This window comes from Xiphophorus couchianus, chromosome 8, assembly GCF_001444195.1.
Source record: "Xiphophorus couchianus chromosome 8, X_couchianus-1.0, whole genome shotgun sequence".
Taxonomy (NCBI): Eukaryota; Metazoa; Chordata; class Actinopteri; order Cyprinodontiformes; family Poeciliidae; genus Xiphophorus; species Xiphophorus couchianus.
The window spans coordinates 24,028,937-24,054,386 of NC_040235.1; the positions used below are offsets into that span (position 1 = coordinate 24,028,937).

Sequence of the window (25,450 nt, forward strand, 5' to 3'; positions counted from 1 at the left end):
ATGCTAATGTGTTGCTGCAGCAACGGGCAGCAAACGACTGGATCTAACCTGCCGCAGTACCTGCAGAGAGTTGAAGTCGACATTGCTTCCTTGGCGCTGCTGGGTTTTCTGGTTGTGATTGAAGATACAGATTTCCTAATGAAGAAAAGCAATAAAAATGACACAGAGAGGTGTAACAGACGAAGCTTTAAATAACTAGAAACACCTGGCGGCGTTTGGAGGAGCACGCAGATCTGACCTTCTTGTTTTTGAGGTAGACTTTCTTGGCAGTGATGCGGCCTCTCCGGGCCTCCAGTTGCCGCGTCCTCTGCTGAAGGGCGCACAGTTCTTCATCTTTGAGGGGCGACGGAGGGGACACAGGCTCCTCTTCACCCTTCATGGCGTCTGGGCTTTCGAAGGCGTCGTAGTAGACCACCTCATCCTGTCGCTCTGGGAGGAAAACCAGGAGAGATTTTAGTTTGACGAATAAACAGCTTAGTGAGTGCTAAATCGGGGGACTATCAAGAGAACACGAGGAATTAATCAGCAAGAGCCTTTGAGTTTTAACAAGGTTTAACAGAATGTATCTAAATTATCTTGTAAGATTAAGAGTGATGTTCCCAAATTGTACCACATTTTCACTAAAATGCATTATAGCAGTCGTGATTAAAATGTTTGATAAAGTGAGTTAGAACAAAAACAAGCACTTCATTTTCATTTAAAGGGGCATTTTTATGTATTTTCCAGCCACAGAGCGTCATTTCATGGCACAATCAAGTTACTATGTTATCTTCAGTTGCTATAAAAATGCTGCATATATAAAATATGGCTTAAAATAAATTTGACTTTGATATTTAGCATCTTGAAGTTGGGCCTCTGTCTCTTTAAAAACTTCTGCTCTTTATGAAAAGAGTTAAAGGGCGCTTTATGAAACTCCGCCTTCAGGATTGCTCCTCTATTAACCCTTTAATAGGGTTGTGATCATTTAAACTAAAATCTCTGGCACTCATGCAAAAAAAAAAAAAAGGAAAAAAAATTCATACATATTTTAAAGATAAGCCTCATAGCAACACAAAAAAAATATTTTTAGGGACAGGATACAACATTTTTAAAAAGTTTTTTCCCCTAGCTTATTTGTGAACACGCATTAGTTATACGACTGGATCCGACAGAAACGGCGCCACGCAGAAGCTCACCCATCATCTGCCTGCGCAGACTCTGCAGCTGCGCGGTCAGTAGCAGCTCCTCACAGCGCAGCACCTCGGCCTGAATGTCGTACAGCTGCAGCTGCAGCTCGTAGTACAGCGCCTCCAGCTGGTCCAGACGCATCATTGCGTCCTCCCCACCCTGCAGACTCTGCATCTGGAAAAAGCACAGCCTCAGCGTTACGTCACGCCCTCCCGGGCCCCGAGGACACAGACTTGCAGGCTGGCTGATTTTCCCAAAAATATAAAACATGATTCGACTGCGCTTCTTGTTTCTAACGCGAGTCGGATGGAGTGGAAACCGAAGCGGATTCCTGTTTGGTAGCGTTGGACTCCTGAGATGAGATGCAAAGCACAGCTTTACATGAAAAACAAACGTTTGACCCGACTGTCATTCCCAGTGAGTCATTTCCACTGTTGTACAGCAGGATGTTGCTCCCTCCATCACGGGATGCCAGAGCCATGAGATCATTGCTCCGAGTCCATTATCTTGCTTATTTTCCCTCCATCTTTTAACGCACAAGTCTTGTTTTTGGAAAAGCACCAATCTATTAAAGCAAAAACACTTTGTCTGCATTAATTTTTATTTTTCTTCATCGCGTTTCCCCGCTTTACCTCTTCCTTCAAGCCGTGCTTCTTCTGTTCCAGGCAGATTTCTCTGGCCCTCATGAGCTGCAGGGTTTCCTTGGAAACGGCGTACTGCAGCCGCTCCATGCGCTCGATTGCCGTGGCCCACGCCGACTTTCCGAACTTCCTCTGGTCGGCGCGCATCCGCTCATACAGAGCTGCGAACGTGCAGGAGGGCACACAGCATTGGTGAAAACACGAAGCAGTTCAATTTAATTGATACATTGGCACATTTTAGTTGTACTCCAGTTTAAAATATACTTTGATCAAATTTCAATAAAAATCCCTTTCGTATGCAGAGCAGGAAAAAGAACTAAAATACTTCCTATAGAATGTTATTGTTTACATCTGGAAATTTTGTGCATGTGCACAACCCTGGAAGGCAAAAAGACGATTCTTTTATTTGCCGCGGTAGAACAATTCTGTTAACAAAATGAATCCTGGAGATGTTTGTATTATTAACTTACTGCATTGTGCCTCTGCAAAAGGAAACTCGGAAAAACCGTTTAAGAAAAACTCAAAACCACTTGGATTCTTCTTTTTTCTCGCTCCCTGTGTCAGCTATGCTACGCACAGACTTGTTGCCACAGCAACTGACTAACAACAGCTCCACTAGAGTATCAGTAACACCAAAAAACATGCAAACATTTCCCACACAAAGAACAGAACATTCAGTCCGTTACATTTCTATGTCTACAGGCTTGATGCTTATTTTGAGATGATTAAAAAGTGATCGTCTGAACACAGTGGTGGTTAGTTAGCTAATTTAAACACCTGTTCTCTCTCATCAATCTGTGAGAGAGTTGGTGTGTGATTTGCCTTTTTATAAAAAAAATTTTTGCTGGACCGAAACGCACCAAATTCTGCAGCACATCGACATATTACGGTTGTCAAAGTCAAGCTAGCATAAGTGACCTACCTCAATCTCTCTCGCTCATTTTTTATAAAAACTATTCATCGACCTTTTCTAGTTGTGATTGTGTTGATAATTGGCAGCAAAGCTATGTATCATTTTTTCTTTTATATATTAAGCATACATTTAAGATTTAGCACGTCATGTTGACAACTTGACAGCTAAACCCAATGGTAGTCATCGTCGCCGAGCAGTTCTTTGCCCTCCAGTCGGAAGATGGAGTGAAGGCTCTAGTGCACGTCACGCTGCAACGTGTCTATAAACGACCTATATACACTCAAATGTTAAGACGCCAAAGTAAATAGAGCGTTTGACATTTTCCCACGGATAGAGGAAATGCCTTTCGTCTCCGTTTACCTTTCTGAGCTCGGGTTGTGGTTTCAAAGAACTTCACAGTCAGGTCTTGAATGGCGAGCACGGCAGCCTGAGCCTTCTTCTGCCACTCCTCGTCCTCTCTCCTCAGGCTCTCCACGCGGCGAGGGCCGAGACGTTCCGTCTCCAGGCAGATCTGACGAGAGAGAGGGAGAGGCAGAGCAGGTTCAACACACAAAGTTCTGACAGCTGAACTGGAATAATATTAGTTTAAAAAAAAATCTCAACCACCTCTCTTTCATCCCTATCACATTGTGTACAGTAGAGTAAACTTTATCGGGACAGACTAACACAACATGGCACATAACTGTTAAGCTGAGGACAACGATAAATGGGTTTCAGCCTCCCTGGGTGGGAGTAATGTGCAGTTTTAGTTTTCTTTGTGCGGCGTTTTCCTAGCCTTTATGATGCCACTAATTTGTCCACTGATGTCCTCTAATAAACATCTGGGGCCTTCACAAAGAGGTTCAAAGGGTGTGAATACTTTGACAAGGCACACTTTTTCCTTATCTAGTAAAAGACCCACCAAGGGTTCTGTAATACTCTCAGTCTACAGCAGAGGGTGGTGAAGGGTATGGTTATTAGTGTTTATAGTGACCGTAACCCAGCTCCCCACTAGTCAAATGTTAAAAATCCACTAAAGGACACTTTAAAAATAATGCACAGCTCTTAAAGTTGTAACATTTTAGCCACTCAGTCATGAGTGAAAAAAAAAAAAAAAGGCGAGATGAGTGGAAAATGCTCGTCGTGTGTGAGACCTTGCTCCGGGTGCTAACTAGGAAACATAACCAAAACGATGACACAATGGGCAGCATGTGGAACAAAATGTACACAGCCAATAAAGCAGACTCCCTTCCAGGGCCTCTCGGCACGTGCAGCTGGATAGTAACGTCTCAATGTAAAACAGATGCGTGCGCAGGAGCTCCAAAATAAACACCATTACAATAACCGCCAACAAAAGGACTCGAAAGCACCCTTGTGTATGATAGACGGCATGGTCACTGGCTGAGCGCTTTGTGTTCCCGGGGAACCGTGCGCGAGAGGCTCGTGCACAGGGAGTGGTTTTGAGGTGAAGCAGAGAGCATAAATGGGGGCGGGGGGTTACGTCAGCAACCACTTAAAAAAAAAAGAAAAAACAATTATAATCTAGTCAAGAAAAAGTTGAGTGCATTACATCAGTGTTTGGGTATTGCAAGTTGGACAGCATACAGTGTGAATGGCACAACCCATTTCGATCTTCATCTTGTTGCCGATTCTGCTCACTTTGACCCCTCTGACCTGAGCGACAGAACGAACTGGAGCCAAATATCTCGACATTAAAGCTGCCTCGTGATTTGGAGTCTGCTGAACTGGTTTTTATGCAAAGCAGGAGGCTCCGGCACAAACTGGTAGAAGTCGGCGTTCCCTCCTTCTAAACACAACGGCAGCGGGTCTCGACACCCCGGCTCAAACGGGCTGCAGGAGATTGAACGCAGACGTGTCAAACTGTCTTTAAATAGAAGTGACACCACTTCCCATGATGGAGTGCTGGGATTACGACATGCGTGCTGTCATGGTGGTCCCCATCTAATTTGGTTAAAATAGGAAGGAGACAAACACACACACACATGGGAGTGTTTATCAAGCAGCTGGAACTTCTTAAAGGTGGAAAAGAGGAGACTTTAGGTTGCTCAGCTGTTTTAGAGCATTTCTTACGAATGAACATAAAAGCTTTTAGACTTGGACCTAAAATAAAATATTCTTTAAAACTTAATAAAGAAGAGGAAAGAGAATAAATGCCTCAAAAGAAGATCCTGGTCGTTTCACGTGGTTAAAAACTGGATTTCATTTGGCAATGAGCGCCAGAATGTGGAGCTCATGGTATCTGAGACAATCCTTCTGATTGGTTTAAACCCAACAATAGATTAATAACGACAGCTGCTGTAATCAGGGAGACAATTTACTTCGATCCAGGTCACAGAACTAATTAATTTGAATATTACGCTATGTGACATTTTTGAATTGGGGTCGAATTTGCCTTACAGATGAAGGCGAACCTCAGCAGGTGTCATCGGGGACCAAAGGTACAACCGCTGCCGTGTGACAATGCATGCTGTGTGAAGCGGTAATTGGAACCCCTTTCTGCTCAGGTCTGAACTGTCTAGAAATGCATAATAGTTGCATTTTCATAAAATTGCACAAACTGGAATTACAAAAAAATTTAATTCGCTGAATGGAAACATTGCAATTAAAAATGCAATGTTACCACCTCATGCTAGGATGAGGTGGTTTTTTTTGGCTGTATCAAAATAAATGTATTTCGCAAAACTGCAATGAAATCACTTCTTTTGCATAACACGAGCAGTGATCAACAACTGGATGTTACTTCTGGCAGAAAAGACGACAGAAGACAACAGGAAGTGGCAGGACAATGGCACGGGATATATTTTAATAAACATGCAGCAACAAATGCTTTCACGTGTGATTTTAATTGAGTTTTTCATTTAATGGAAACACAGCAGTTGCAAAATTGTGTTTTTTGACATTAGCAGAATATTGAATATTGTAACCTGACACATAGCTACGTCAGGTTACATGATGAATGCATGTGAACATTTATTTTCGGGTCTCATTTTTAATGAGATTTTGGTCTGGATTTTGACTGGGCTTGTTTTTGTTTCGTTGTCCCTCCACTTCTAAGCTTCTTTGCCTTCTAAAGAAAAGCATCCTCATAAACAGGATGATTTCCCTAGTTTTGGGAGCTCTGAAATCAGCTAATGCTAACATGTGAGACTGATCTCATGTGCCGCTACCTACTTTTTCCACTACGTTTAGAGACTTCGCAGCCAAAAAATTTTATCAGCATGTCAGGATTTTTATAAAATTGATAACTGACCAGAGAACTGCAATTGGTGCACCTCTAATCCACAAATCAGTTACAAACCTTCAAGGCACAGAGCAGATAGAAGAGATACCCGGCATAAACGGCTCATTCTTTCAGCTTAGCTTGCAATCTGAAGCACTCGTGTTTTTACAAGTCTCACACATCCCCTGAAGTATTTAAATTCACACCAACAAAGGAGGTCAGGCGAGGCTGCCGTTCTAGTTAGAAACTGATCCCCGACTGCTCTTTTAGCAGCAACGCCAAGCACAATGCAAACTGCATGTAAATGAAAATGTGTGCCAATTCCCAACTCCTTCCTTTTCCCTCATGAGTTAAGGATGGAGAGGGGGTGGGTGGGGAAAACTACTTCCTGTGTGAGTCTACAGCACAAATTTGTTTGCATACAGCTTTGTTTTTAGTCGTTGGATCGCCCTGAGGGAAGCAGGTGGCAGAGCTGGGGAAAAAAACCAAAAAAAACTTTGGCATCCAGCAGATTTTCCATCTATGAAAACAAAAACGGTGAAGAAGAAATCCTGAAAATAGAGGCAGAGAAATTTCTTGAATCGTGTTATGTGTTTAAACGAAGAGAGCCCATCAATTTTATTTATTCAACTATTATTTTACAGTAATGTAGCCTACAACTAATCACTTAAGATTCAAAATAATAAATTAAAAATAGCCTACATGTGTGTTAAACCTCATTGACTGATTAAACTACAGCTTTTTCATAGGTAGCCAATCAGAGCCATGCTTTTAATTAACAATTAAAGCACTAAGAAGAGAGTTCTGACAACAGGATGAACCCATTCAACTCAATAGAGCTGATATTAATAAACACAGTTTTCCTGTTCCACACAGATCAACACTCTGACTCACCGGTGAGCTTGAAATACTTTCTAGAGCTCTAAAAAAAAAAGCAAGATGACATCAAACAATTTCTTAAACTGTAGCTGGTCTTCTTTGTGAATTCACTGACAAGAAAAGGTGAAATTTAAAAAGATTTCTGCTCTGTGGACATTTTACATTTTGAGAGAGACTGTACATTCCTTATTTAGATCAGGACCCACCCCAGAACCTAAATACCATCATAATAGAGGGTCATAAACACACCCACAAACACACAGTTGTTTGTGTTGGTTGGTGAAGCCATGCGGGATCAGCATGCTGAGTAAGGAATGCAGTGTAGAGAAGGAGAAGCACTGTTCATCGGGGGAGCGCCGATTGCAGTTTCCTGGCTGATCACGATCTTTAAAAAGCCTGACCTGGTGATACCTCCCTTTTTTTTTTTTTTTATAACTGACAGTGTCAGGTGTTACAAGGTCACAATGCACCTTCGATGCTTCAATCTTATTTTATTGAAAAGCGCCGAACAATACCTGTGAAACAATCCATGCTTGTTTTAACAGAATGAGGTGGTGCTCTCAAATATATGTGGAAAATTTTGCACATTGCTGTCCATGTTATTAAATTAACAAACAACAACAACAAAAAATCTCCTCTAATTATTTTATTTCCCATATTTTGATGGCGCTCTATTATGTTTTCCAGTCACAAAGTGCCATTTTTAAGCACAATCAAGTAACTATCTTACCTTAAGTTGTTATAGAAAATGCCATATATTTCAAATGTGACTTTAAAGAAACATGACTTTGTAATTTAACGCCTTGAAATTGGACCTCTGTCTCTTTAAGAAACTCCTACTCTTTCTGAAGCTCCACCTTCAGAAAGTCATCACAACATGGCTCCTCTATTAACACTTTAACAACGTTTTTACCAGCTTTTCACAGAGAAGCAGCTCCTATAATGAGCTCAGCTGATGTACAGTTCTACCAGGTGTTTGCTAATTGCTGCTGGCTAGTCTGAAGGAGCTGAGTGGAGGAGTCTCGCTCTGTGAGGTGGAAGCTCGGAAGTTTGAAGACTGCAGATCAGAGGAGGAGCTTCGTCCAGGAAGGTGGCCCTAGCTCCCCCTCAATGGTTGCCATGGGAGATTAAAGCATTACTCATTACTTATGCATGAAATAATCAAAGCAACACTCCAGGTATGTTTTGATGAGGAAATAATATTATAACATAATGCAAAGCTATGTTATAATGCATCACTGCCCATCTAAAAACAAACCACAGTCTCTGACCAAAAATAAATTGCACAGGAGTATTTTTGCTTTAGCAAAATCACAAGGTTTGATGTACATTGAGAACAAACTAACGAAACAATTTAAAGCACCAACAAGGGGTCCTGAGTTTTAGGTTTCTTTGCAGTGCCAAAAGAAAAATATACCCAAATGTAGCATCTTTTTGGCGATTTAAACATAAGAATCTGAAAAAATTATTTGCATCAGCTTACAGGACAAAATTATCACATCCTAAATGACCAAGAATCCATACTGCTGAAGCTTGAATTATCTCAGTTAAAAGTCCCTTAAAAACTTTCTAGTAAATGGATTGACCATACTGAGCGGTTTTCTAGTCACACTGACTCACGACTTTCTGATCCCAAGATGACTACTCTACCAATTAGACTAAACTAAAGTGGATGTGTTAAATTTTGACACAAGACTGCAAGTCTCCACGGGACTTGAGAAAAGGACGCCTTCCATCTGGAGCTGACCACAGTGGTTATAGCAGCCAACTTAAAGAGCTACGGGTTGTTGGTAGCCAAAGTGAGAAATTGTGAAAGCCTAAACATTGACATAAAGCTGAGGCAGCAGCAAAAACATTATTTGTCTTCAAAAGCTCACTCCTTCGTATGCTATATATGTGTATTATGAATCAGTAAGTTTCCAAAAGCAGGAAAAGATGCACTCTTATGGTGTAGTTGGAAGAGGATATCTAGACCTAATGATGAGTGACGGTAGAGCACATCATCACAGATATAAAGTCCTTACATTGGCTCCCGGTAGCTCAGAGAATAGACTTTAAAAAACTTTTGTTAGCTTTTAAATCATTTAAACGACATAGCACCAAAATACATTAAAGATCTGTTGTTGTTGTATCAACCTGACCGACCACTCTGGTATTCTGGTGCTAGTCTACTCTGCATCCCCAGAACCAAACATGGACAAGCAACCAGAAAACAGCTGAAACACAGTTCCTTTAATCCAACGATTGTCCTGTCAGACCGTCAATTCCCAGAACCACGCAAAAAAAAATAAAGCTTGTAAAAGCACACATGGGGTCAGTCTGACTTCTTTGGACCACAACAGACTAAAAAGCTCATGGGGTCCAAATGGCCACATTTCTTAAGACCGTGGGAAAGTTAAAGTAAAGGCTAAAACCCACCTGTTTAGAGTTACTTTTGATTAGTAGTAAGTGGAACATTGATCAACATATTTGATGTGCATTGATGGTTTTAAATTGAATGTTTATTGCTTGTTTAACAACTGATGACTGCAGGATGTTTTTGTGATAAAGACCTGCCCTGTTGCTGAAATGTGCTATACAAATAAATTTGAACTGAAACTGAATGGAATGGGAAAGTGTATGCTTTTGTTCTTCTGTTGCTTATTTGAGAGGTACTAATATTTAAAGTTTGAAATTAAATTCAGCACACGTCAGTTTTGCAACTGTCTCACAATTGTCCAGAAATAGGACATTGACCTACTGACCAATAGGACAGGTTTTATCAAGAATCACCTCTCAAGCTCACTAGATTCTCTTTTCAAGCCTCTGATGAAGAAAGGCAACAAAGAGAGTAGAGAAAGAGTGCTGAGGCTGCAGAATTACCGAGTGGTTTAGTGGCCGCTGTAATAATACTTAGACTGGTGGTTAATCTGCTCTAGGCAAGAGGGGAAAAAGCCTCTCTAGCTGATCCTCTACCCTCCATCCTGCCATCATCTGCATCATCACCACGGCAGTTTCATAAGCCTCAGCATGTACCAGTAATGTGATGGCAGTGGGCTGATGAGTGGATACTAACTGGAGAAGGGTCGCCTTGCTCTAACCAAAACCACAGAACCCCGTTTTTTTACCGTGTGGGTTAGGGTTAGTGGTCCACTGATTTATGAAGGTCAGCCCGACGGGAGGCAAATTGTCTTCAAGGGCAAATGAGTAATCCGGCTACATGGAGGTCTAAACCTGCTTAAAACAAGCTCTAAAAACAGATGGGCATTTGTCTTTGTGTATGTGTGTGTAGAATTACCTTAATTTGCTGCCGCCGCAGCGTTGCCACTTCCCTGATGTCCCTGAAGGGCTGCAGCAGGTAGTGGTACAGCTGAGTCGTCGCCTCCAGCAGCTCGCCGTACGCCTCGTCCTCCTCGGGGTACACCTGCAGCAGCTCCACCATGCTGTCCATGGCCTTGTGCTTGTCCAACACCTGGGACAAAGCAAGTGGAGGCTTGAAAAGTGGACCATGAACCACCTCAATGTTGAAAAACGGTTTGAATTGGTGAAAAAGTGCATTTGGAGTGTTGTAGGTTGCCTCCAATGGTCAAGCTGATGCCTCACATCAAAGTTAGAGCAACAAGTTATGTAAGCAGGCTTAAAATAAATCATTTTTTAAATTTTACAATCAAGTTCCCATGATGGAGTATTAGGGTTATACTAAGAAAAAAGAAAAAATTACAAAAATAGACAAAATTACAAGAAGTCATAATATTACGAGAATAAAGTCATAGCATTATTAAAAAATAATATTACAAGAATAAAGTCATAAGGGAAGAATAAGAATAAAGTCCTTATAATATAAGAAAAGTCATATTTCAAGAATGAAGTCATAAGAAAACTTTATTCCCATAATACTCTGACTTTATTGCCATTATTTCAACTTTATTCTTGTGTTATTATTCCTGTACGACTTTATTCTCGTAATGTTATGACTTTTTTTCTACAGTGGTAGAATATATGGCCGACTTTATTCTTTATTTTTGTCATTATCAATTTGCTTTATTGTTGTTTTTTGTTCAGACACAAGGGTACGGACAATGTGCCTTTATTTATACGTACGTTCAATAAAGTTTGCTTAAACAAATATTTGTTCATATTTCTTCGATGTAGAACATGAAACTGAAGTCCATGTTTGGAGGAATTTTTCACTCACCTGCTTCATATACAAGGTGTTTACATAAAGCACATGAACCAGGATCACTAATTACAACACATTCTGGACTATTATTCCCCTAGATTACATTTGGCCACATTTCCCATCAAGACATTTTCTGAACTATATATAGTGCTGTAACTCACTGCCCTCTTAGTGATCATCTGAGCTGCATTAGTGGCTTTAGGACAAACATGTTTACTCAGCCTTTACTCTGATTAATACACTCTCATGTAAAATGCACTTCTTAATTACTGTAACTGAAATGAGATCATTATCAGGGTAAAAAAAAACTTCAGACTCACTTGATAACATTAATAACACCAATATGTCACATGACAGTTCCTACATCATCCTGCAACGCATGCTGTTGTTTCAGGGTTTCATTACCGTTAATAAAGGACATTTTTACTCATGAAATCCTCAACACCAGGGCCGGATTTAGGAGAATGTGGGCCACTGGGCTACAGAGCTAAAGGGGTTTTGGGGACTTAAACAGAGTTTAATTTAACCATAGCAGACTGATGGCTAAGTATGTACTAACTTAAAAGTTTTTAGGATTTGTAAGCAGGAAAGTAGAGTTTTCTAACATGATCTTTATACGAGTCGTTTTGTAAATTACTTGTAAACATAAAGCAGTTTCTTGAAACGGTTTCATTCCACAAAAAAATACTGAAAATGATCCCAAACGTTATTGTATTGTACGTGGCAAATTGACGGAGCGTATTAAACGGATCGAAGACGACACAAAACGTGGAGCGTAAAGCTTGCTAGTGCTACATCTAACCTTCTTGTAGTCAAGGGTAACGCTACAGTTAAAAGGTTGCTAGTGATCCACTGTCACATGACCAAGCCCCTCCCCCTCCTGAAACACAAACACCAAAAAAAAATGGACATAAACATTTCTTATTAATATCAGCCCAGTTCTACTTATTGGACCCATACCAATACGTAAAAAAATTATGAACATCGGTTAGTACCAATGTAGATGCAGATATATCATGCTTCCCTAATCAAACCACCTTTCCATTTCAGAGAAAAACTGGCAAATAAAATAAACATTGTGATTCAACATCAAATTCATTAAAGTATTGCTTTACAACAGTCTACTTGAGGAATTACATTAAAGCTGTAGTATGCTGCAGGGGGAGCATGAAAGTGATTGACAACAACAAGACCCTCCTCCTGGCTCTGACTGGTTGTTTCTGACCGAGTAACGTATTTCTGCAATTAGTACTGGGAGCAGTGGGAGAAGGCAGAAGAGCTCATTTTACATGAATGATAATTTGAACAAATATGTACAAAAAACTTTTTTATAAAAGTTTAATACAGTAGCTTGAAGTTACAGCAGGAACACATTCAGTTAAAAGCGTAAACTTTTAACAAGTTATGTGTACATAGAGTCGTTTAACTTACTTTGTTCTATGTTCTTTGGAGATTGTATTTTTCTACCCACTTTAATCCACCATTTTATAACAGATAAACTCTAACCCTGTTTTTTTAATTATTATTATTATTTAAAACTTCATTTTTTGGCTCCAATTTGAACTAAATGCAGCCTGAAAGAATGGCTACCTCAAAGCTAAGGCAAGGAGGGAAAAAAACTTCTCAACAAGCACAAAGACTCAGCCTGGGAGGATTTGTAAGTGCATGCTCATTAATGTGTGGCCAGGAATGATATCACAAAACACACTGAGTAAAAAACAACAACAACAAAAAACCCGACTGATCCTGACTGCTACTGATTCGTACCATATGTTCAACAATCCACAGACTGTTCATTGTTCTTAAAAACGCCACTAAGTCGAGCTTTTGTTTAGAGCTCTCTCGGAAACCAGCTTCTTTGATTCAAACTGGGTAACACATTTCCTCTACTTCTGCCTCAGACGCGACACTGAAAGTACCACCGTCCAATAATCACCTAAAGTGGCGAATAAACCGCTCCTCTTTCCTCCACAGATATGAATGACGACTTCTGTATCAACTCTGAGCTGATTTTCCTAAGCTCCTCTACACTGTGACATACACTGCCCGATTCAGCTCCAACACTGCCCCTACTGTTTACCTTGCCCCTGGGTTTCCCTGGCAACCACTGACCAACCCCACACCCCGCTGGCCAGGAAACCCCCTAAGCTAAATGAGCCAAGTCGCACAGGATAGGATTTGGAAAAAGTCTACTTTTAAAGTGTTATTACATCATTTAGGATCAATATGAAATATGACTTCAAGGACTGGAAAAATTATGAATAAGTTATTGTTCCACACTGCACTTCAACAGCATATACTAATAGAGACGTGATGCCTAAAAAACGAGAAAAAAAAGCGTCATTAGCTAACTCAAAGCTCATGAGCTCAAAGCTAATGAGGCTCACCAGCAAGAGGTTAGCCGGCAGGTTTGGATTCGTGTTTTAAAAGCACTTTTACGAAGGTACAATTTTACAAGCCAAGTTTAGCATTAAAGGCAACAAAAGTCCTCCGCAAAAGCGCGGAGGACGTAATTAGAAGATCTTCCTCTCGGTGATATACTGGAGCTGCAGACCCTATCATTAAGACCGGTTCCCATCGGCCATAAAGCTGTTCCGTCTTACGCCGCAGTAGTTTTCTTCTCTTCGTGCCTTTTAATTGAAATACAACACAGGAAAGAGAGGGCCCTCACTTTCTTTCATGCAGACTGTGAACAGGCCTCCTCAAAGATGGAATGCTTCCTGAAAGACGTTAAATGCAACGTTTGTCACCGCTATATTAACACGAATAAGCACCACCTGCACAAAATATAGTTAGTTGATTTATGCGGATGTTTGAAAAAAAAAAACCAGGAGATGTATTTCCAACTGGAAACTCAGAACAACGTGCAATTAAACAAATTACTTACAAAGAATTAACGTCCTAAAATGGCTTTTGGAAATGTTGAGTGTAAGTGGGTTCCCAATTTAAAAAGGAAATTTAGAGAAAGGCAGCTGCTCATCTCTGTAAAGTTAACAAGCTGTAGAGAGGGAGGGAGGCCACATAAACACAACTAAATAAATCTTATCAATTTTAGAATGTTCTGAAAGCCCATGCAAGGATATAAAAACAAAAGCCATGTAGCAGTAGAGCCAAAGTAGGACAATTTGCTTTTTTCTTAAATCAACTGTAGACAATATTGCAAAATTCATCAATTTAAATTACCCAGAGATTACGGCATGGCTTGTTTTAACAAGGGAAACAAAAATGTAGGAATTATAATTAAATTTCAACTCTATGAAGAGCTGATCTGAACACAGTAAGTTTAAGGAAAAGCAGTGGGTCGAATATGGTTCCTTGGGGAATCCCACTTGAGAAGGTAGCTGATGTTGTTGAAACAACCCCGCAGTCTCACGGTCCTTAGTCTGTCAAATCTGATTTAAAACCGCAAGGAAAATATCCCTTCATTGCCAACACATCATTAAACGGGGTAATAAGATCTAAAAGTGCCAAAACAGAACTCCCCAAATAATAATGGATGCTTTAAAAAGTTTAAAAGTGCTGATTCTGTAGAACGACTTTAGATGCCCACTAGGCAAAATCTAAATAAATTGTGTACACATAAAATTGAGTGCCAGTCTGACAGAATAAAACACACTCACATTTCCCCAAAGTGACGTTAGCAATGTGAACAAAAGGTCACGGTATCATTCTACAAAAAGCAAGACCAAACCTTCATTCAGGAGACAGACATTCATACATTTGTGAATTAATGACAATTAGGGATTAGATCTAGAGAAATTTTGAAATGCTGTAAAACTGAAATCATCTCCAACTCAGAAACATATTGTATTTTTATGATGCAATACTGATTTAAAGATTTTAGCTTTTGATTCATGAGTAAATTGTTCTGCAGCCCTGGTGCAATGCAACGAAATCCTTTACTCTTCGTAAAAAGTACTTTGTGAGTCTATGCTCTGTATCTAAAACAACTAATAAAGTTTAGTTTATAAGACTACATTATCACATTTTTTGCACTACATAAAAACCATAAAGTTCTGAGTAAGCCATTAATCTGTAACTATTAGCTTTTAAAGCGTGAGCTTCACTGCTGATTAGCTGTTGGTCTGGGTTTCTTTAGTTACAGGTCAGAGATAAGGGAAAACAGTCAAAGTGATTCTGGTCAATGATCAACGCATCCATGGAGAGGATGCGTGGTCTTACACCACCGCTCCATCTTGTCCCGGATATCAGAGAGAGCAAGGTCTGGACACTGACACGGTCTGTCAGTGTGATGGTGATAAGACCAGACAGTGCAGCGATTTTATAAAAATAACATAAGCATTTTAAGTCTGCAGCTGCTCCAGGGTAACTAACCAATCAGGAGAAAGCTGGTGTTGCTTTAAATGGAAAGTAAAAACATTTTAGCAGGAAATATTCTGTTTTCTCCTAATGTATAACCAGAATGTGTCCTGATTAATATTGCAACTCAAATTATAATGATTACCCAATAAAGCTGGAAAACTGCACATTGATTTTGGAGATGTATTGCTAAATTTTTGGACATCAACCAGCAGCTTAGTTTGACCAAAGTGAATCAGTCTGTCCTCTTTCTTATCCTGTCCCAATAGAATTAGCCCCTTCATAGCAGGTCAGAACACCCTCGCACCGTCTACAGTAAGCGTATATTAGGAACGGACTTACTGACCTGGAAAACAGAAAAACATGTACAATCCAATAAAATAGAGTAAATATTATCTCTGCTGTTGCCGAGTTTCGCTTGACTGTTGTATTGTGCTGCGTTTCTGATGACAGAAACCTTCAAGGACAAAGACACTCGTGTCATAAAAGAAGGCAGCATCTAATGGATCGCCTACTTTCAAGTCGCATTACGTAAAAATCGACTTTTACTAGCTTTACATAATGTTATGATGTTACTCCCTCATCAAAGCAAACAGAGTGTTGCCTTGTTTCTTTCATGCATGTTTGAGAAATTCTTTAATCTCCCATGCAAAACACCTGGGTGGACCTAGCTCCGCCTTCGAGGAGGAAACTCCTCCTTTGACAGGCAGAGACAAAGCTTCTAAGCTTTTGCCTCACAGGGCACTTGTTCTGCTCAGCTCCTTCAGACTAGCCAGCAGCAATTAGCAAACGCCTGTTGGAAATGCACATCTGCTGAGTTTATTGCACATACTACTTCTCAGTGAAATCCTGGCAAAGACGGTTAAGGTTTAATAGACTTCATGACTTCCTGAAGGCAGAGTTTCAGAAAGAGCAGGAGTTTCTTAAAGAGACAGAGGCACAATTTCAGGAAATTAAATGACAAAGTAAAATTTTTAAAGTCATATTTGATTTATACGACTGAAGGTAGCATAGCTAATTGATTGTGCTATAAAATGGCACTAAGTGTCTGAAAAATACATTATGCTGCCCCTTTAATAATCAACAAGTGAATTTATATATATTAAAAGAAAAGAGAATTTCCAAAAGTCTACCATGTCTATCTGATATTGTCTGTTCAATCTGCTCTTAAATTTGTTAGTTCCACATAAAAATATATTCAACTTCAACCTACAACAGAAATTCAACCTGACACATAAGAGGTATACATCTCTTATACTTCAAGGTTATTCATGTTTAACATATCTGTATCAGTCCGATAAGTAAACCATGGGTTGATGTTAATAACAGATATTAATTTCCTCCTTGTTGCCATTAATGACTAGATACTATTATTATAAAACCAAGAAAATTATGGACAACAGCAGCACTTATAAAATTGTTATCACAAACTGTGTTCAGTCAGAGGCTTCTTCAGAACCGCTGTAATTCAGACCTCTATAGGAAACCCTTCTTGCCCTCAGCCATCTGCATCTACGATGACTCTTCGAAGAAAATGGCATAAACAGTAACATTTCTATCAGCCGTAACATGTTAACATTTTGGGCTGATCAGTATCAGCCCAAAATGTTTTTGTCAGTACATTCCTACGTCTAATCAGAGGTCATCCCTCTGATGATGAAATGGGTTTGAGGTTAAAAAAAAATGCAAATATAGAAGTTGCCAAGAGAATTAACAGAAACACATCATGGGATCGAGGAATGAGGACAACAATAAAACAACTGATCAACAAATGTGATCCATCTGGAAAACACAGACACTTGTAAAACGACTTCACATTTTGTTCTGGTACAAGCAGAAACCTAATTAATCGCGTTTGGTCTTTTTTTTTTTTTATCTGAAAAGTGTGGCGTGCATACGTATTCAGCGTCCTTCAAATAATGGAACGGACACGAGAAACGTGGTGGTGGCTTCACAACTTCTTGTATTTGTGAGTTTTAATTCAGTTTGCCATATTCAAAATATATTTTTTTAAAATATTTGCTGGAATATTTATGACTATGTATGATTTTTTTATACAACATTAAATACTTTAAAAAAGCCAAACAAACAATTCAATTCCTTTTAAAAAAATAAGAAAACAAACACTTTATTGCCTAATGCATAATAACCGTATTCTTTTAGTCTACGCTTGATTATTTCTAGCAAAGTATTCATTTGCAACTAGAAAATATTTCTAACATCAATATGTGAAAATCTGTACAACACAGGGCTACTCAGATAGATAGATAGATAGATAGATAGATAGATAGATAGATAGATAGATAGATAGATAGATAGATAGATAGATAGATAGAACTATGCTACTTGAGGAATTCTGTGAAGAACATTTTTAAAGGCAAAGGGATTTTTTATCTTAAATGGAAAATGTATATGTATTTTTACACAATTTTGGTTTAATTAAAGCTTTGAGCATGTAGTTCCCTCAGCACATTGGCGTTTCAGAGTCTGCCTACTCCAGTTAATGATTAATCGATGACTAAATTAGTGGACGATTATCTCAATAATGGAGCCATCACGATTAATCCTAATAATTGTTTCAGCCTTAGTGTAAAACACGCAAATGTTAGAGGTCGATGCAATAACCACAACTAAATCTAACCAAATCTGAAGCACGCTAGTACCTTTGTCCAAGGCGTTGGACAAATGTCCTGTCTGAGACATTCCCAGGCCAACGTAGCCCACAAAGTTTTCGCTAACTCTGAATTACGATGCTGCGTGTTTTTAGTTATACGGCTTAACGGTGAAGACAGAGCCAACAGCTGCGGTGGGTGACACATCCCTGCGTAACTCCGCCTCCATTTGTTCTCCCCATGTTTCTATGTAACTTCCTTGTTGCAATTCAGCCAACTGGAGTGGGATGTCTGGCCAGAGCAGATCATATTACTGCTCCGTGTGTGTGCTGCTGCTGCAACAGATGGTAGACTATGCAAAGGGGGAGGTATGGTGGGTGGGGGGTGTCCGGAGAGCAGGAGGCTCAATTAGGATAACTTGTAAACACTGACAATAAACGACACATATATGAGTTTTGACATAATTAAATCACCTTTTATGATGATGATGATGTGTGTTTTTTATTATTAAGAATAAAAACTATGAGAAAAATAATCCCTCTACCTCCTGCATCCGCCTTTTGGCCGCCTCCAGCGCATCCTCGTAGCCTTTCCGCCTCAGCTCGCTCAGGCTCTCGTAGTACTCCTCCGTGTCGTCGCCCTCGGAGAAAAGCACCTGGGAGAGGATCTTCCAGCCGCAGGTGTCCAGGGCGTGACCCAGGTACACCTGCAGCTGGTAGCACAGCGCGTCCGTCTCCCGCTGCGACATCCCCGGGGCGCCGAACAGCACCGTCCACACGCCGGACTGCTCCTCCGGGAACAGGGGCAAGCAGGGCTCCAGATCCGAGTTGACGGCGCACAGCTGCTGGTGAGCAGCCCGCAGGTCCTGGAAGGAGAAAAGGCCGGCCCAGCTGAAGTCCTCCCGGAGGCTGAGCTCCCCGTCTCCCGGGTCCGCATCCTCCGGAGACGAAGGGACGTCCAGGATCTCCATGTCCATCTCCTTCGGTGTAACAATATTCCAGGACCCTAACGTGAGGCTGACGCACTCGAACGCCTTCAAGCTTTCATCCTTTACAATCTTTCTGTCTCCGGCTCTGGTGTTTGTTGCGGGTTTTCCTGTCGGGACAGAGTGCGGTCTAAGTTTACCAGCTTGACAGGCTTCGTCTTTCTTCGCTTTGGCCGGACTTTTAGCAGCAGCAGCAGCAGCAGCGGGGACAGGAAGCGCAGCCGCGGGGCTACAATCCAAGTCCAGAAAAGTGCTCCGTCTCTGGACGGTTCTGTTGTGGCAGGTTATGGCGAACTTTCCCTCGATGTCGTTCCAGGCCACGATGAAAACAAATTTATGCCTCTCTTTCTCGTCGAACACTCTGGGTCGGACTGACACCCATCCGGACTCCAAATTATCCTCCATGGCGAATGACATCTCATCCGGCCGCTGAATGCACAGATTGAGGTTATTCGGAAATAAATTTGTTCTGACGTCGAGGCTAAAGGCTACTGCTAGTTGACGACAGCGACAGAGGGTGAGGGGGGAAAAATCCTTAACAGCGAGATTTAGCGTCGGAACAACAAAGGCTCTCCAGTTTAGTAAACCAGCTGTGTGCGTGAGCGCAGCGACAACGCAGTCAACAATGTTCTCCCACCGAGCTCAAGGATTTGCGGTTCAGACATTAAGTTCAAGCGACCGAACGCGTTCCCAGACCTCGGTCTATAAAAGAGCAAAAACTCGGCTTCGTGTTGCCGCACATAACGCCGGTTGCCATAACACCTGGCGGCTCACCTGGCCGAAGCTCGCGCTCACAGTACGCTTCTTTGTCCGTTCAGACAATACGGTCGCGCGACTCGGCTCCGCTCTCCGTGTCACGTGTGAGCTTCTGTTTACAAGCACAAAGCTCGTGCGCGTTTGTCAAATGCGGGGAGGGACTTAACACTCCGCATGCTATGTTCAGTGTCCACGATTTCATCGGGAAAAAACACATTTACTTATACTTTTAAAATGTAACTTCAATTACAAAACGTATACTGTCAATCTAAAAAAATATATTTTTACTTACTTCTTTCTATGACTCTTTTAGAATTGTCTAACACTATTTTGTTTTTCATGTTCTCAGCCATCTAATGTTTTACATTTTGACTCCCAGCAGAAAACTTTTGTCAGACAGGCGAGCCTATTTCTCTGTCAGGGCAAACAAATTACCATGATGTACTATTTTTTATGAACTCAAATGCACCATAGACCTTATATAGATTAACATAAATAGGGCTAACAGATACATTTTGTGATAGGTTTAATTCAAAGGTGTGGAATACACTTTTTACCACTGTTTGGGGGTATCCCATGCACCATGAAGGCATCATATGTTATGCCTTTTCTTATTTATGCTTAATTGCATATTTAACAAAGATTACACCACAGATACTGCCAATATTTGCTATATTATTTTATGTAATTTACCTAAATATTCTTTAATGTGCCTCAATCCCACTCGGACTTTGTTAAACCTCTTTTTCTCCTTCAGTCGACGTGCACGAGGAGCAAAAACATCTACACGTGGGCAAATCCGTGACGCAACCACGTACAGCACGTACTGAAGGCCAAAAAAAAATGCATATAGCAAGCAGAGTGGATCAAAAGACCTTTCACAACGTTTCAGCAAAAGTAAAATGTAAGCGTTTTATTATTATTCACATAGACTTGTTCGCCTCTAGTGTTGTTGCTGCTTTTTTATGTTGTTAATTTTGACGTCTGTGCTTTCTGATCTGTTTGTTGTTCAAACTTTTATCTATTCAATCTGTTCGTAGTTTGCTGTTTTTTTGTTGTTCAGACCTTAAGACTATTACCATATCTTTGTTTTATATGTTCAATATAATCCATCCATCCATCCATCCATCTTCTTCCGCTTATCCGAGGTCGGGTCGCGGGGGTAGCAGCTTCAGAAGGGAGGCCCAGACTTCCCTCTCCCCAGCCACTTCTTCTAGCTCCTCCGGGGGAATCCCGAGGCGTTCCCAGGCCAGCCGAGAGACATAGTCCCTCCAGCGTGTCCTGGGTCTTCCCCGGGGCCTCCTCCCGGTGGGACGTGCCCGGAACACCTCACCAGGGAGGCGTCCAGGAGGCATCCTGACCAGATGCCCAAGCCACCTCAACTGGCTCCTCTCGATGTGAAGGAGCAGCGGCTCTACTCTGAGTCCCTCCCGGATGACTGAGCTTCTCACCCTATCTCTAAGGGAGAGCCCAGCCACCCTACGGAGAAAACCCATTTCGGCCGCTTGTATCCGCGATCTCGTTCTTTCGGTCATGACCCAAAGCTCATGACCATAGATGAGGGTGGGAACGTAGATCGACCGGTAAATCGAGAGCTTCGCTTTTTGGCTCAGCTCTCTCTTCACCACGACGGACCGGTACAGCGCCCGCTTGACAGCAGACGCTGCGCCAATCCGCCTGTCGATCTCCCGTTCCCTTCTTCCCCCATTCGTGAACAAGATCCCGAGATACTTAAACTCCTCCACTTGGGGCAGGACACCCCCCCTGACCCGGAGAAGGCACTCTACCCTTTTCCGGCTCAAGACCATGGCCTCGGATTTGGAGGCACTGATCCCCATCCCGGCCGCTTCACACTCGGCTGCGAACCGATCCAGCGAGAGCTGCAGATCACGATCTGATGAAGCCAAAAGGACCACATCGTCTGCAAAAAGTAGAGATGAGATCCTAAGGCCACCAAATCGGATCCTCTCAACACCTTGGCTGCGCCTAGAAATTCTGTCCATGAAAGTGATGAACAGAATCGGTGACAAAGGGCAGCCCTGGCGGAGTCCAACTCTCACCGGAAACGAGTCCGACTTACTGCCGGCAATGCGGACCAGACTCTGACACTGGTCATACAGGGACCTGACAGCCCGTATCAAAGGGCCCGGTACCCCATACTCCCGGAGAACCCCCCACAGGGCTCCCCGAGGGACACGGTCGAACGCCTTCTCCAAGTCCACAAAACACATGTAGACTGGTTGGGCGAACTCCCATGCACCCTCCAGGACCCTGCTGAGGGTGTAGAGCTGGTCCAGTGTTTCACGACCAGGACGAAAACCACACTGCTCTTCCTGAATCCGAGGTTCGACTATCCGACGGACCCTCCTCTCCAGGACCCCTGAATAGACCTTGCCAGGGAGGCTTAAGAGTGTGACCCCTCTATAATTGGAGCACACCCTCCGGTCCCCCTTTTTGAACAGGGGGACCACCACCCCAGTCTGCCAGTCCAGGGGAACTGCCCCCGATGTCCATGCGATATTGCAGAGTCGCGTCAACCAACACAACCCTACAACATCCAGAGCCTTAAGGAACTCCGGGCGGATCTCATCCACCCCCGGGGCCTTGCCACCGAGGAGCTTTTTAACCACCTCGGCGACCTCGTCCCCAGAGATTGGAGAGCCCAACCCAGAGTCCCCAGGCTCTGCTTCCTCAGTGGAAGGCATGTTGGTGGGATTGAGGAGGTCTTCGAAGTACTCTGCCCACCGGCCCACAACGTCCCGAGTAGAGGTCAGCAGCACACCATCCCCACTATAAACAGTGTTGGTGCTGCACCGCTTCCCCCCCCTGAGACGCCGGATGGTGGACCAGAATCGCCTCGAAGCCGTGCGGAAGTCTTTCTCCATGGCCTCTCCAAACTCCTCCCACGCCCGAGTTTTTGCCTCGCAAACCGCCCGAGCCGCATGCCGCTTCGCCCGCCGGTACCCATCAGTTGCTTCCGGAGTCCCACAGGCCAAAAAGGCTCGATAGGACTCCTTCTTCAGCCTGACGGCATCCCTCACCGAAGGTGTCCACCAACGGGTTCGAGGGTTGCCGCCGCGACAGGCACCGACAACCTTGCGGCCACAGCTCCGATCGGCCGCCTCGACAATGGAGGCACAGAACACGGTCCACTCAGACTCCATGTCCCCCACCTCCCCCGGGACGTGTTCGAAGTTTTGCCGGAGATGGGAGTTAAAGCTCCGTCTCACAGGGGATTCCGCCAGACGTTCCCAGCAGACCCTCACAACACGTTTGGGCCTGCCAGGTCTGACCGGCTTTCGCCCCCACCACCGGAGCCAACTCACCACCAGGTAGTGGTCAGTGGACAGCTCCGCACCTCTCTTCACCCGAGTGTCCAAGACATACGGCCGCAGATCCGATGAAACGATGACAAAGTCGATCATCGAACTGCGGCCTAGGGTGTCCTGGTGCCAAGTGCACATATGGACACCCTTATGCTTGAACATGGTGTTCGTTATGGACAATCCATGGCGAGCACAGAAGTCCAGCAACAGAACACCGCTCGAGTTCAGGTCGGGTGGGCCGTTCCTCCCAACCACGCCCCTCCAGGTCTCACTGTCGTTGCCCACGTGAGCGTTGAAGTCCCCCAGCAGAACAAGGGAGTCCCCAGGAGGAGCACTCTCCAGTACCCCCTCTAAGGACTCCAAAAAGGGTGGGTAATCTGAACTGTCGTTCGGCCCGTAAGCACAAACGACAGTCAGAACCCGTCCCCCCACCCGTAGGCGGAGGGATGCTACCCTCTCATTCACCGGGGTAAACCCCAACGTACAGGCGCCGAGATGGGGAGCAACAAGTATGCCCACTCCTGCCCGACGTCTCTCTCCCTGGGCAACTCCAGAGTGGAAGTATGTCCAGCCCCTCTCAAGGAGACTGGTTCCAGAACCAGAGCCATGCGTCGAGGTGAGACCGACTATTTCTAGCCGGAACCTCTCGACCTCACGCACTAGCTCCGGCTCCTTCCCCACCAGAGAGGTGACATTCCACGTCCCAAGAGCCAGTTTCTGCAACCGAGGATCGGACCGCCAGGGTCCCCTCCCTTGGCCGCCACCCATCACACAGTGCACCCGACCCCTTTGGCCCCTCCCACGGGTGGTGGGCCCATGGGAGGGGGGGCCCATGTTTCCTCTTCGGGCTGAGCCCGGCCGGGCTCCATGGGTAAAAGCCCGGCCACCAGACGCTCGCCATCGTGCCCCCCCTCCAGGCCTGGCTCCAGAGTGGGGCCCCGGTGACCCGCGTCCGGGCGAGGGAACACCAAGTCCAAGGTTTTCTTTCATCATTGGGGTCTTCGGGCTGCACTTTGTCTGGTCCCTCACCTAGGACCTGTCTGCCTTGGGTGACCCTACCAGGGGCATGAAGCCCCAGACAGCATAGCTCCTAGGATCATTGGGGCACTCAAACCCCTCCACCACGATAAGGTGGCAGCCCATGGAGGAGTTCAATATAATTTATTTTAAAATGCGAGCGTCTGTATTTTGTCATACATGAACACGAGTTACACTTCTCTAGTCTTCATGCTCAATTATCTTCTGCTTTTATGATCACATCCCCCAAAAATCAAATATACTAGAGGAACCCTGAAAATGTTTGCAGTGAAGATGTACACTTGTGCATGATGTTCTTTTATTTTTATATTCAGCCAAGCTTTTGCTCTTATTTAAATAATTTGTAATAAAAATTATTGTACAAAGAAGTGTATTGTTGGGAAATTGTAGATATGCCAGGGGCGCCGTACAGGGCGGGAAAGTGATGACAATTCTAAGGGCCCCTAACCAACAGGGGGCCCTCCACAATTTATTTATTTATTTTTTGTTCATAGAAATAAAAAAATAATAAAAAAATTGGGGCCCTGTCAATTACAAAATCAATCATATTGTGTTGTCTAAGATTGTTTTTAGCAGTAAAAATTTTATGTTCTCACTCCCAGACCAAAAAACACACATGCATATTTCCCCTGAGCCGCCCTGGATCAGCATGAAGTGGTTGGTTCCTGCTTGGAGGCTTGACGGTGTTCAGCAGCAGACAGTAGAAGGAAAGAACGGCTGTGGCTATGTTACTGTGCTGCTAAGAAAAATAAAAAGGTCAGGGTTTCAAAAAAAAATTAAAAATAGAGAGATAAGAGACAGAAAAAGACAAAAGTGTCAATTTATAACCCAGTTTTTCCCCAAGAGAGGTGGGTAGACTGTGTGAGATTATCAACCATTTAGCATAGTTAGCTTAGTCTACAGACTGTTTGCCTCCTTTTCACTAACATTTAATGAATTAAGGGAAAAAACTACCAAGATATTTATATATTTAACTTGTCCCTGTACCTTTTACCATTTAACAGATGAGTCAGTCAGCAGCTCTAACCCCCGCCCCTCCTGACCCGTCCTCTCCTAAGTGAAATTAAAGCTGCAGTATGTAACTTTTATAAAAAATATCTATCTTTTTCTCCCATATTTGTTAAAACTGTCATGTTGTGACAGTATGGCATGAGAGATAATCTGTGAAAAATCTATTTCCTCTGCTTTCTCAAAGTGCTAAAAACAACCAGTCAGTGGCAGGAGCGTTTTAGCGCTGTCAATCACAATCTCATGTGGCTGCTCATCCTTCCTCCCTCTCGCTCTGTGCTATGCTGCAGCTAGCATGGCCTGTTGTAAATGCTCAGTCTAGTTAGCATAGCTACCAGTGACGGCAAATAAACGATTTTCCTCTAATGATAAGTTGTTTTTCCACCATTAGCACATTTAGCAGTGAATGAATGATATTGATTGACA

At 42.9% G+C, this 25,450-nt stretch overlaps 1 protein-coding gene across 1 annotated transcript in view; it reads right to left on the reverse strand.

Annotated features, from left to right (window-relative positions):
- The window catches only part of jmy (junction mediating and regulatory protein, p53 cofactor), a 26,673-nt gene extending 5,956 nt beyond the window's left edge, over window positions 1–20,717 (reverse strand). The window contains exons 1-7 of the mRNA XM_028026015.1: window positions 18,456–20,717; window positions 10,098–10,271; window positions 3,082–3,232; window positions 1,800–1,969; window positions 1,176–1,341; window positions 239–429; window positions 61–135 (exon numbers count right to left, since the gene is read on the reverse strand). Coding sequence (XP_027881816.1) covers window positions 61–135; window positions 239–429; window positions 1,176–1,341; window positions 1,800–1,969; window positions 3,082–3,232; window positions 10,098–10,271; window positions 18,456–19,313 — 1,785 coding nt within the window. The 5' untranslated portion in view covers window positions 19,314–20,717. The remainder of the gene's footprint in view (window positions 1–60; window positions 136–238; window positions 430–1,175; window positions 1,342–1,799; window positions 1,970–3,081; window positions 3,233–10,097; window positions 10,272–18,455) is intronic.
- Window positions 20,718–25,450: the final 4,733 nt, after the last annotated feature.